The sequence below is a fragment of the Triturus cristatus genome, chromosome 7 (genome assembly GCF_964204655.1).
Source record: "Triturus cristatus chromosome 7, aTriCri1.1, whole genome shotgun sequence".
Taxonomy (NCBI): domain Eukaryota; kingdom Metazoa; phylum Chordata; class Amphibia; order Caudata; family Salamandridae; genus Triturus; species Triturus cristatus.
The window spans coordinates 1,724,297,512-1,724,311,406 of record NC_140590.1 but is presented as its reverse complement, the minus strand read 5'-3'; the positions used below and the strand labels follow the sequence as shown (position 1 = coordinate 1,724,311,406).

The 13,895-nt window shown below is 45.2% G+C and overlaps 1 protein-coding gene across 1 annotated transcript in view; it reads right to left on the bottom strand.

Annotated features, from left to right (window-relative positions):
• Nucleotides 1–13,895, bottom strand: part of LOC146812899 (alpha-2-macroglobulin-like) — a 225,325-nt gene that overhangs the window by 31,001 nt on the left and 180,429 nt on the right. Inside the window, exons 25-26 of the mRNA XM_085619970.1 lie at nucleotides 13,149–13,227; nucleotides 12,586–12,742 (exon numbers count right to left, since the gene is read on the bottom strand). Coding sequence (XP_085476096.1) covers nucleotides 12,586–12,742; nucleotides 13,149–13,227 — 236 coding nt within the window. The remainder of the gene's footprint in view (nucleotides 1–12,585; nucleotides 12,743–13,148; nucleotides 13,228–13,895) is intronic.

Here is a 13,895-nt window from a genome sequence, read left to right as displayed (position 1 = left end):
AGTGCCAATAATTGTTTCTAAAGTTGCTTAGTTATGGCTTATCATGATATATTGTGATTTCCATCAATTTCAGTGGAAAAACTTTAGTGAAGTAATTGACAAAGTCTTTGAACGTGTATATCAAACCGGAAGTAAAACGTTTGTGTACATTCTGGGTCAGCAGAGAAGGCCCAGTCTGGATGTGCTACTAGCACACAATCTGCTGACTCCACACTCTGAAGTGCCTCAGTTGCTTCCGCAAAAGATGCTGTTTCATTCCAGGGGTGCCTGTGTCATCTTTACCTTACTCTTAAGTACAAGACAATAAGAAGACACTGTGGAAGCACATTTGGAATATCAGTATGCTTAACAATAACGCCTGATAGTGTTTATAAGATAGCATTCTTACAGGGATTTTATGTAGTTTCCTTTTTAGTTTTCCCTTATTTAACTTAGCATCTTTTTGAGATGGTGGTTTGCACATGTTTTTCACTAACATAAGAAAATGCCTAATTGATGCTTGGAATTAGCTGTGCTGGAAGCAGTGGAGGATTTGCACATAGATGCTGACAACAGTGATCTTAATGCAATGATACTTTTGGATCTGCCACGGCATTTGATATCAAGGACCACCAGCTCCTTTTCAGCCAATGTCTTTCTGTTGGTATCCAGGATAACATTCTTAGCTGGTTTCTATCATTCTTTGTGGCAGATCTCAAAAAGTTTCCTTAGCACAATTGTGTTCTCCATCTTATGTTTTATGTGGCATACCCCAAGACTTGGGTTTGTTCCAATACCCTTTTAAACATTTATCTGAGACCTCTGGTTTAACTGGTTTGTTCTTCCAGCATGCCCTATTGCCATTCAAATCTGGAAATGCCCCCATTATCTGCAATGTAACACCAGCAACACTGACATGCAGCACCTCTGACAATCTGCCATCCGGCCGCCTGGGTTTGGTCCCTGTCCCTCTCCTGTCTCAAGTGCAAAAAGCCTGGGAGTTAAGATATGCATGCTTCTCCATATGGACAGTATCTCCAGGGACATCCTTTTGCACATTCAATGTATGCCACCTTTGTTTACTATTCCCCTGCTCCGCTTCCTCTTGACTGTAAATGGCTGTGCATGGCAGCCATCATAGGGGTATGCTCGGACAACCTGTGGTAGCCTCTCCCCCAGCATCAAGAATTCTATTCTTACCAAAGTCAATCAAAAATCAAGGGACTTCAGCATCACCAATCTGTTACTGATCATGAAGGTCCTTCAAACCTGGCTTTTCCCTTAGTTCTCTGTGCTGTTTTCTTTACCAGCGGTCTGTCTAGAACCAAGAGATCACTTTACAAATCCAATTTCAAATTCAAAGCTGGATTTGCTTTCAGTATTAGGAGACATGAAACCTGCCCTGCTAACAAAATACGGATTTTATTGGAGCCAGGCGGGAGAAAAATGTAACACTTCTTTGCATGTTGGCAGCATAGTTCTGGATGTCTCAACAAGATCATAAGAATATCACAGTGAAGTCTGAGCTATTTGAGGATGATGCCCTCCCTGTTCCCCCTTTCTATGTAATACATATACATTTGTCTTTTTAATTTTTTTTTATTTGTCAAAGGGAACAATAATTAGACATTTAACATTTAGCAATTCAATGAGATTACATACAAGTCAAGTAGTCAGTGGTACAGACCAGAGGTTAATGAATATTGCCACAATAGTTCAGACTATATACTAGCTCAGAGCTCCTAGTTGAAAACTTTTATCAGGGGACTGTAATAGGAGTAAAAAGGGAGTATTCAGTCCGCATCCTGTCCTGATAGTGCCGGACAAGTCTGCTCCATATGCAGTCAAATTTCTTTATGGAGCGAATTCCTCTAGTTCTGGCCAGAGTCATTTCCCTTTCATAGGGTTCTTTCATTATTGCCCACCATTCTGCTGCTCTTGGAGGCTTTGGAGAAATCCATGCCCTGGCTATACAGATTCAAGCAGCAACAAGAAGAATAGAGAAAAGGGATCTCAAGCCAGAATTTGCCTCCACCTTGTAGCCTAACATAATCTCTTTCTCTGTCAGAAGAGGATACAGACATGAGCGGGTCCTAATAATCTGTCTAGTTTCATTACAGAACATCCCCAGCTCAGGGTAGGTGGCGAACATGTGTACTATATTTGCAGCTACAAACCCACATTTTGGGCATGTACTCCTATCGCCCCCATCTTTACCCCCTTTCTGAGCTCAACTTGCTATCCTATCCGGAGTGTAATATACAATACAAACTGTCCAAAACTGTTGTAGTTTTAAGCTGATGGCGTGTACTGACCAATCCAGTGTTTCTAATGCAGTGTTTACCTCTAAGGGGGTAATGACTACACCCAGGGTATTGCTCCATTGTAATGCCATTTCTGGCTGCCATCTGCCCTAAGTTGACAGAAATGCTGATACATAGCCCTTATTAATGATTTCTGAGATCCACCATGCAGACATACCATTAAATCGGAGCTCTCTAGTGTCTTTATCCCTTGCCGCCAGGAAATAATACCTGATCTGTAGGTATTTAAAAAATAATGGACGGGGCAGCTCAAAAGAAGTTTTTAGGTTTTGAATTTTCTGAAGCTATTTTGGTCATGTAAGTGCCAAAGGCGATTGACCCCATAGCTGGCCCATAGCCTACAAACTGAATCGTGAAATATTTCCGGAAGCATCGGGTTACCCCACAGGGGAGACTTGTGTAAATTAGAGAACACTTAGCTAAGATTTCCCACCATATGTACGCTAAATCCTTGATGGTTTTAAAACAGACTCTTTTAACGTAGTTGGGTTCATTGATTCTGTATAGAAACATTCTGGTGTCAGATCCGAGCACAAGATAGTAACAATCAATCAATCAATCATGGTATTTATAAAGCGCACTACATACCCGTGAGGGTCTCAAGGCGCTAGAGTGGGGGGGACGCTGCTACTGCTCGAAGAGCCAGGTCTTGAGAAGTCTCCTGAAGGTAAGGAGGTCTTCAGTCTGCTGCAGGTGGATGGGGAGGGTGCTCCATGTCTTGGCGGCGAGGTGGGTGAATGATCTGCCACCGGCGGTCACTCTTCGGATGCGGGGGACGGTAGCGAGGGCGCGGTCTGTGGAGCGGAGCGGAGCTGGCGGGTAGGGGTGTAGAGGCTGAGTCGGCTGTTGAGGTACGCTGGTCCGGTGTTGTGGAGTGCCTTGTGTGCGTGGGTGAGGAGCTTGAAGGTTATCCTCTTGCTGATGGGGAGCCAGTGCAGGTCCCTCAGGTGGGGTGTGATGTGGGTGCGGCAGGGGATGTCGAGGATCAGGCGGGCGGAGGCGTTCTGGATGCGTTGGAGCCGTTTCAGGAGTTTGGCCGGGGCTCCTGCATAGAGTGCGTTGCAGTAGTCCAGTCTACTGCTGATGAGGGCCTGGGTGACCGTCCTTCTTGTTTCGGTGTGGATCCACTTGAAGATCCTGCGAAGCATGCGGAGGGTGTTGAAGCAGGAGGAGGAGATGGCGTTGACCTGTTTCGTCATGGAGAGGGTGGAGTCGAGGATGACTCCTAGGTTGCGTGTGTGGTCGGTGGGTGTGGGGGGTGCTCCTAGTGCAGTCGTCCACCAGGAGTCGTCCCAGGCCGAGGGGGTGGGTCCGAGGATGAGGACCTCTGTCTTGTCTGAGTTCAGCTTCAGTCGGCTGTTTCTCATCCAGTCGGCGATGGCCTGCATTCCTTCGTGGAGGTGGTCTTTGGTGAGGGGTTCAGCTGGGTGTCGTCGGTGTAGGAGATGATGTTGAGGTTGTGTCGTTGTGCTACGAGGGCTAGCGGTGCCATGTAGACGTTGAACAGCGTTGGGCTGAGGGATGAGCCTTGGGGGACACCACAGATGATTTCAATGGCTTCGGAGCAAAAGGGGGGGAGGCGGACGCTCTGAGTTCTGCTGGAGAGGAAGGAGGTGGTCCAGTCCAAGGCCTTCTCTTGGATTCCGGCATCGTGGAGGTGTGTTCTTAGGGTGTTTTTGGCAGACCGTGTCGAAGGCGGCTGACAGGTCCAAGATGATGAGGGCCGCGGTTTCTCCGTTGTCAAGCAGGGTTCTGATGTCATCGGTGGCGGCGATCAGGGCCGTTTCGGTGCTGTGGTTGCTGCGGAACCCGGACTGGGATGGGTCCAGGATGTTGTTTTCTTCGAGAAAGCTGGTCAGTTGTTTGTTGACGGCCTTTTCGATGACTTTCGCTGGGAACAGGAGCAGGGATATGGGTCGGAAGTTCTTAAGGACCTTGGGGTCTGCCTTGGGTTTCTTGAGTAAGGCGTTGATCTCTGCGTGCTTCCAGCTCTTCGGGAAAGTCGCTGTCTCGAAGGAGATGTTGATGGTTTTCCGGAGGTGGGGTGCGATGGTGCTGCTGACTTTGTTGAAGATGTGGTGTTGGCAGGGGTCTTCTGGGGATCCGGAGTGGACGGTGTTCATGAACTTGATGGTGTCGTCGTCGTTGATGTTGGTCCAGGTCAGCAGGCGGTTGGTGCGGGTGGTGGTCGTGGGGGCGGGGGTCTTGGTGGTTGCTGGGGTGGTGACGGCGTTGAAGCTGTCGTGTATGTCTGCGATCTTGCGATGGAAGAAGGTGGCCAGCGAGTCGCACAGGTCGGATGTCGTTGGTGTTGGAGCTGGGGTTGGAGAGTTCCTTCACGATGCTGAAGAGCTCTTTGCTGTTGTGTGAGTTGTTGTTGAGGCGGTCTTTGAAGGAGTCTTGATTCTCCATTGACAGGAGACTACGAAGACAGCCCACAAATGCCCAATAATATAATTAAAAAATCCAGGAGTTGCAGCCCCCCCCCCCTTGTTTATAGGGGAGCTTAATAAATTGTATTGCCTGGCGTGATTGCTTATACCCCCAAATAAAGCTACTTATTTCCCTTTCTAATTTCTTGAAAAAGGAGTTAGGGACACGTAAAGGAATAGCGCCAAACAAATATAGATATTTTGGTAATGCTTTCATTTTAACAATGTTGCATCTTCCTATTATACTTAAGCCTGGGCAAAGCACTACGCTACGCTCGCGTAGTTTGCGAAGTTCGCGCTACTTCGCACTACGCTAACTGCACTTAGCACAGTGCGAACACGCGTAGCGTAGTATTGCGTAGTGCTGCGGTCATTTTTTGCTTGCTTGCGGTCCTCAACATCAAGTTGGCGATCGCAAGCATGGAAAATAAACCTCCCGGCGAGATTCCCAACGCGAGGAGGTCAGGTTTCTCATTGCGTGTGGTCGCGTATGCTCGCGACTGCTCGCGATGAGAAACTACCAGTTCGCGTTGAGAAAGCTGCCGCTCGAGTAAAAATCTACTCGAGCAGCAGAAAACTACAGCTCGCACTGTGCAAGATGCCATTTTCAATGATTCCACAGTGCCGGTTGCTTGTCCGCACTGTGCAATCATTGAAAACGACATCTGGCACAGTGCGAACAAGGTACTACGCAGTTCGTGAAAGGCTACGCGTAGCTCGCGTAGTGCGAACTGCACTTTGCGTAGCTTCGCGAAGTGCTACTTCGCGATCTACGCCCAGGGTTAATTATACTGATTGGTAATTTATGCCAGCTCTTAAGAATTTTAATAACAGATTGCAACAAAGGATCACAATTTAGTCTCAATATATGCTCAACCTGCAGGGAAATCCCCAAACACACCCCCAAGATCGGCCTATCAGAGTGAAAATTAAGACGCACTTATGTCTTATTGACATTCAGCTTGTATCTAGAGAAGGTGGTATATTTTTTAGCTTCAAGTTTGATCAAATCAACCGCAGTTGCCGGGTCTGAGTAGTAAGCAGCTATATCGTCTGCGTAGGCAGTAACTTGTAACTCGCATAATCCCGATCTCATCGGTAATGCGTGTAGATTAGAGTGTATTTATCGTATATGCAGCTCAATGTGTAATGCAAATATTAGTGGGAAAAGGGGACACCCCTGGCGAGTGCCACGATATATTTGGAAGGGAGAAGATTTTGAACTTACGCAGAGCAATATAGCTTGTGGTTGGTGGGTATTTAAAGCATGTATCCATTTACTATATCGAACACCCAGACCATAAGATGAAAGTTTTGCCCATAGACACCCCAATACAACTCGGTCAAATGCCTTTTCGGCATCCGACAATACCATCCCCATATTAAACGTAGACTTCCTTGCAATATTAAAAGCTATTATTGCAGTGTTTACATGGGCCGTGATGTCTCTACCCGAAATAAAGCCATGTTGCTTGCTCTAAAATAATCCTGTTATCAGAGGTGCCAGCTGGATTGCCAAAACTATGGCAAACATTTTGGCATCCGCGTTTATAAGGGATATAGGGCAATAAGAACCGCACTACTCACGTGGCTTACCTTTTTTTTTTTTTTTTAAAGACAATGTTTCTCATATTTCATGAGATAGGCACCTCTCCACTAGCCCATATGTGTTGTATGACTTCGCTCAGTAATGGCACGATAATGTTCTTAAAGACTTTATAAAACTCAAGTGGTATTGATTAAAATCCCCCATGACTAAAAGATCACCCTGCCAGTCCAATAATTCTAACATTAAGGCATCAATAACAGGAGGATCATCAACATTAGGCCCATATACAGTTCAAAATATATATTTATGCCATTAATTACTAGCTGCATAATCGCCCATCTCCCTCGATGGTCAGCAGAGACCTTAAGAAGATTGTACTCCAGCAATTTTTTCACTAGAATGGCTACCCCTCTTATGGAAACATTCTGAGTTGTGCAAATAATTGTTTGGTAGCCTAACTGTTTAAGCAGACCCCTGTCCTTATATGCAGATGAGTCTCAGTGAGAAGTACAATATGGGGCCTATACAATTTAAGTGTTAACTGACGTTTGGTAGCTGTGTTTAAGCCTGATACATTCCAACACATACATCTAATTAGCCCCATTGCAGGGTACTATTTATTTCTATTGACATAATGGTCGAGTACCACTCCTCACTCCTTTCGCTTAAATCCTTTGGAAGAAAAGACTGTGAGTTTACATATAAGCTTGCTCTCCTTTATCCCAATTCTGTAATCATTGCTTTTCTCATTACTTCTGGCCCCCATTGACTTTTCCCCCTCCGCTTCCCCTCACTATCCTTGGGCACATCCCTCTCATCCCCTGACCCCCCTTCCCCCACACTGAAGCCATCAAAGAGAATGAAGATAGACTGGAAAACTTGCTTCCTATATATGAAAAGGCCCCACCCGCACCCCTAACCCACCCGTTCTGTATCCTGAAAAAGGAATCATCCACCCCTTGAGCTGTCAGTGAATTGGAAGCTGTCAGGGAGCACGCCAGCAAGGGCACCCTGCAGCACCCATAGTGCATCACATACCAAATCAATTTGTAGAAAACAATTGGAGAAGAAAATAAGAAGAGGATAAAGGAAAGAGGAGAAATAACATACTGAGAGAAAGAAGACATTGGTACAGTATCCCAAGCCTAGTGTTATTAGGAAATCCTAGCTATTCTGGGGTACCCTTCTCTCGTCCTCAGCTATTTAGTAGCCTCATATTGCCATTGTTTTAAAGCCGGGGGTCAGATCTTTCCTTCCCTTCTGGTACCCTGAACAGCATTAGGTTATTCTGGCATTGCCTATTTTCCAAGTCTTCGACTTTCCCCTGCAAGATTGTTAGTGGACTGTCCAGTGTTTTAATTGTTTTGGCCATGGACGCTATGGTCTCCTCAGTGTCTGCAACATGCTCCTGTAATTCTGGTATATTGCAAGTAAGTGATGCCACTTTGCTAGTCACCTCCGATAGCGATTGTTGAATTGAGGGATTATCCGCTCTGACTTGCGCATAATGGTCCTGTGCATTTGATCTTTGGTCCTGCAGGGTCTGAAGGATTAAGGACAACAAAGACTCTTTTATGTTGGGGTTGCCATTCAGAGTAGTAGTTTCAGTTGTTGCTAAGGGAGTTCAGTAGGGTCTCCCCTTTGAGCGTACGGAGGTAGTACTATTCTATAGCTGGCTACTCTGACAGTCAATGGTCTTTTTAAAACTTTTGGCCGTTTTAGCTTAATGTTTCTTCTTCCAGGGGGAGGAAATAGTCGCAGAATGTACATCCTCTGGGGTTTTTCCAGGGTCTGGGGGGGTGCTCACTGCATTCAGTAGCAAGGTAGATATAGCAGGGGTGTTATTTGCCTTGTGAGCCATTGCAATGTCCTGGACCCCTATCTGTTCAGTTAGATAATCGTTAATTGTGCCCTCATTAGCAGTAAACTCTTCTCCTTCTGAGCCTAATATACCTGGTGGGGCTGTTAGGACTAAACCCCTTGAATTAAGGCTACTTAATTTGCAATCCCCTTCCTTTAGGGGTGTTCTAGGCAGGCCCTTTAGCTGTTGCTGAGGTATTGGCATTGTTATAGAAGCAAGTGAAAGAACCTGCGTACCAGAGCTACCAACGTTAATGATACCAATGTTACTAACCTCAGCCAAGTCATGCGCTATGTAGGCTTGCTGCAGTGTCTCTATTGTATCTTTTTCCTGTTGTAGCCAGTTTACTGCATCAGCTGCTTTCGCTGCTTAAAGGAACCAGGATACCCTGGTCCCGGAAGGAGTTTGTCACTGGCCTCCATTGTTCTTTCATGACCGCGCTGAATCGTACACAGCAAAGTGTCAATGGCTGCCGATTCTGACTTCCCAACTCGAGAGACAGCTCCTCTTGCGGCGGCCAATTTCTGTCCGCTTGCCTGAGAACTGGTTGACAAATGTTCGTCTGATGCTATGACTGCTATAGTCTCTGATCCCTTAGTCGTAGAGGCACAGGCTCCGCGTCCTCTTCTCTGCATGCTGACTTTCTGCCGAGCCATGTATTGGTTTGAGATTAGACTTGGCCAGTAGAAAGTGGAGTAGCTTGAACCGATGAGCCAGTGAGCGAGCGAACCTGATCAGCTGCCAGTAGTGCCTGGGGGTCCTCGCATACAGGCCATTCATCTGATCAAATTGCAAATAATTTGTGTCCGCTCGAACTTCTCTCCTTGCCTCTTCCATGATTATTTCAACCTGTAGACTGCATTTTCCAGTGATTCAGCGTGATGCCACAGGAGCAGGTCAAGGTATGTGCTCCCTGAGTCAATCTGCCATCTTCCTTTTTCCATTTGTTTGTAAGTAATTTTTTTGGTGGAGTACTAAAAATAGAGCAGACATCAATGCTGACAATGTAAATCAAGTAGAAAATGTGTTTTTATGTCAAACAACATACCGACAATTCGGAGTCCAATTTAAATATGGCCGGACTACTCTGTCACTGCCGAGGCCAATCTTCTCTCATGATCCAACGGAGTAAAGGCCATTGGAGAAATGGCTATATGTCCATCTCCCCAATTAGAATGAGCAGACATATTGCAGTGTTTTTTTTACTGTCAGTCACTGCCAGGCAAACCCTGTCAGTAAGCAACAGTAAAAAACAAAAAATACCCCCCTCGCCATGGGAGAGGACTCCCATGGTGAGAGGGCATTATCTTTTTTATTTTCAAAAAGAAAATCCCACTTCAGGATTTCTTTTTTTTATCAGTTTGGTGCAGGGCTCCATCCTGTTGATAGAGCCCTGCACCAAACTGCAAAAAGCATTGATAGAAACCGCTGTGATGGTGGTTCCTGACAATGCTTTAGAAATGACTGCCAGCTTGGAGGTCATTTCTAAATTAGGCAGGTGGTATCTCTGTCAGGGTAATGAAGTAATTTACTCCGTCGCTTGCAACGAAAAGAACTGCCAGCCCAGAAATAAATTTGGCAGTTAATCCCTATTTACATAAGTAGATCTGGAATTTGTGCCTTGTTATCAGTATTTACTAAAGAACTGGATCAAAGTTGTTCCAAAGCCAAGCAGATTTTCTGGTGACAAGCGGATCCTGAACCATTGCAAAGTAGAGTCCAAGAAAAAGCTTTTTGTGTCTTGTTCTTGTTCTTGCAAAGTAGAGTCATAGAAAAGCTTTCCTTGTCTTGCTCTCCATAGCCGGTGGAGATTTACTCTACTTTCCATGGTGAGAAGGGCTTCATGTACAGTATTTCCAAGATTCTCCGGAAACCCCAAACATAACAGCTATTGAGTTTCTTCTTGAAGTAGCAGATAGTACAGCTCACCATATACTTACTGATCTGGATCCTATAACCTTGCAAACCTGGGCAAATATGTGGTTTACCCTTCTATTTGGTAGAGGAATATATGGGTCCCGTATTGAACGTATTTATGATCCCCTAAGTTGACAATTTCTTGGGTGAAATATAAAAATGAAAAATTCTTCTGTAGTTTTGCTTCTGATAATTGGAAGTAGTGGCTAAAAAATGAATTGTTGCCTACTCAGTAATTGCCTATTCTTAGATTGGTGTATCACTCTAACTGAACCAGCAATGCAGCGGTCTATTTCTATAGGTGAATATTGATTGTAAATTAAAAATAAGACATTCTCAAAAGGCTGAGAGCTGAGCAACAAATAGACCAATGTATATCCAGGTCCAGGATCCCTGTCCTGATGTAAAAAGCAGTGGCATATTTGGAGGTATGCAAAATTGCGTATTGTTCAACATTTGAGCAAAAGGCAAAAAGCTTAGTCGTGAAATGAATGCAAGACATGTTGCAAAGTGAGGCAGGCCAAGGTATTTAGTCCCATCCACAAATAATGTCACCTAATAATCCGTCTTTTTCGTCTCTTCACACATATCCCCTAAAGAAGGCCCTGGCCGAAATGCATTGGGATATTTAAAGCCTTTGAAATTAAGAATTTTCTTGGATATACAATTGGAAATGTATAGAATGTTTCAGAGAAGTGGTCCTAGCAGGTAAGAGCGGTGGGGCGGGGGCGTTCCTGATGTTTCAAACAAAATTAATTTGTCGTTCAAATGAAATCTTGTAGATTTCACTCAGCCACTTTTAGGAGGCGTTCCTGCGCCGGAACGCCACCCCCTGCGCAGGAACGCCTACATGTGGCGTAGGGCTTTACAATGTGACACATCTCCCAGATGCGTCAGGTTGTAAGTACCCTGCACCATGGCGCAGGATTTGCGCCGCCGCTGCGTCACAAAATTGATGCAACGGCGGCGTAAATGAGGCGCAAAGGATTGTAAATCTGCCTCAAAATTTTTTTGTTTTTTGAGGGAACTTTTGCATAAAGGGGATGCTTCCTCCTTGCAGTGGCACAACATACTCATTTTGTCTATGCCTAGGATCAGAAGGCGATACCCTAATGCACTCAATTAAATTTAAAAAACTTGATTATCCGCAGTAATGAACAAGGAGTGCATTATCAATCAATTCTGGGTAAAGTTCAGAATGTCTTTCCGAACCACAGAATACTCATGAAAAGCCTGGGATTTCACTTAGTAACTTGCTTGAAGGTCTTTCCCAATCTTTCACAAGGGTTTATAACATTCAACTCCAAGGAAGACATCAAACACTGGCAAAAAGAGCTCACTGGTAGCTGTGTTTTTAAATAACTGTTACCTTAAGTTTCTCTGGGACTGGCAGTTGTTTGTAAACAAATTTCACAGACGTCTGAGGGGCATATCAGCAAGGCGAGGCGATAGAATTATCGCCGCTTTAGCGTCCGTTTTCGGACGAAAAGCGGTGATAATTCTATCGCCCTATCAGCATGGACACGCTAACGCGTGAATCCATGCCTTAGCGCCTGTTTCCTGAACGCCCAGCTTTGCATCTCTAATGAGATGCAAAATGGGCGTTCCTCCCCAAAATAACTGGAGAAATGTCGCTAACCGACATTTCTCCAATTATCAAGCTTCACGCTAACAAGCAGAGCGATAAGAAAAGTAGCGCTAACCACGGTTATCGCTACTTTCCTTATGCCTGCTTTAGTTCTGACTTAGCCATGTAATCCAAAGGGAGGTGGATTACATGGCTAAGTCCACCTTGCCCTATCAGCAAGGTATCGCCGGTCGCAGTGCGATTATCGCTGGATTTCCAGCGATAATTGCACTGTTTTCTGGCTAACGCATGGATTTCTATAGCTTTGGAGATAAGCATTGCTGATAGCACGCTATCTCTGCGATAGAATTCAGCAATAATTATCCTAGCGCTAGGTGCGCTTAGCAATAATTATCGCCGGCCCTTGCTGATATGCCCCTTGGTTTGCTAATTGAGTAGAGTATAACCAGGAGCCCTATAATACATAGTGCCCCATTGGTGCAACAGGCTTTTGCACTGATTGGGCACTTTGCCTCCTCATCAAGGTTAACATGCTTTAAAACCAAAGCTCTCACTTTCACTAATGTGCTCTCCTCAGTACTGGTGCAATCTGTCAGCCTTAGCGCCTGTGTTGAGACACTGCAGTTTTACTGTAATTGATCCAGTTAAAAGTACACATCAGTGCAACCCGGGACATGGCATATAGTGGGCCCGAATCGTCTCATGATAGGAAACTTTCCCAGTCTACCAATCCTCGGACATGCAGCGAAGAATCTACAGAAGTTGACATTGCACACTTTCCTTTTGATTGTGGGAGTCGGGCACTGGTCTTCTAGGATTTACATGGCTGCACAGGAGAGTCAAGTCTACCAAACCTTATGGCCCATATGCTTCTACACTCACATACACAAAGACCTGTTTCACCCCACACTAGAGCAACCTGGGTAACCAGTCACCTTCAAGGCGTTGTTGAAGAGCGACCCCACACTCTTGAAGCAGCCGTTATCCTTCTGATGGGATGAGAGCCAGTGCAGGGGTTCTGATAGTTGCTTCTCTTCTATGAAAATGTGTCTCCTGGCCTGAGCGAAGGACTTGAGCACAAAGGCCGTCAGCCTGAAAGAGAGAAACACAGACATAACACTTTCTGATAAGCTTTTGAGTGAAACTCTTCAAAGGCACTCCGAAGAGCTCAACAGGAATAAAGGAAACTCCAAACTCCTGGGATATTAGGCAATTACTTATCAGTGACACCAACTATGGTGTCCAATGGCGAGACTTAAAGAGGGATCTTTTGCTTGTGCGCAGTACTGCTTTGGCCTCAACAGTGGAGGAAGGTCTTCAGAGCCAGAAAGAAGACCCATTGGATCACACCGAGTGATAAGAATTTACTTTCTAAGGTGTGCAAGTATAGGGAGCGAGAGTTCCAGTGTGGATCTTTCTTGGGTAGGACTGTGATGTTCCAGTCTCCCAGTCATATAGATGAAGGTCCCGGGGTTGCTAACCACTGCTAAGTACTCACCAGGTGTTTCCCTGCCCAGGAGACCCAAATGCACTATAGCTGCCACCGTAGTGCCTGAACCGTAGCTGCTTTTGGTAACCTAGGGTGAGGGAGATAATAAGCATGTCAAGGTATTTACGAACAGCTGTGTGAGCAGCTGAGTTACATATTGTCCATGGAAAGTAAAATACAAAGACAGATCAAAGGACATCCTCCCTCTGTCAAAATCAGACTATATTCTAGCCCCCTGAACCCTGAAGAAGGTGCTATGTTAGGGGCAAATGACACTTCTCTCCTCTGTGACCTCTTTGATATGAGCACAATTGCACAATGCTTTCGTTCAAATCACAGACTGGATGGATAATTTCATCACTCAACGCTTTAAACAAACAAAAAAAAATTATTGAGCGTGAATAGCTGACATGATAATCATGGTACACAAAAAAAAGACAACCTTTCATAACTTCCAATCTCATATTTAAATAGACAATAAATAGCACACATTCATACTCTTTTTTTACATGATATAAAACCAGCATTCTTAGTAGCAGACATGATGATAATGGTCAGTGGCGTAACGAAACCTGAGGGGGCTCCCCTGCAAGGTATGTGGAGGGGCCCCCTCCCAGCTCAATCAGGAGCTCTCCAGCCAAAGGACTGTGATGAAGGAGCCCCCTGCAGCTTGGGGGCCCCCCGCACCACGGGGCCCTGTGTTACGCCCCTGATCATGGTACATAAAAAGGACAAACTTTTCATAATATCCAATCT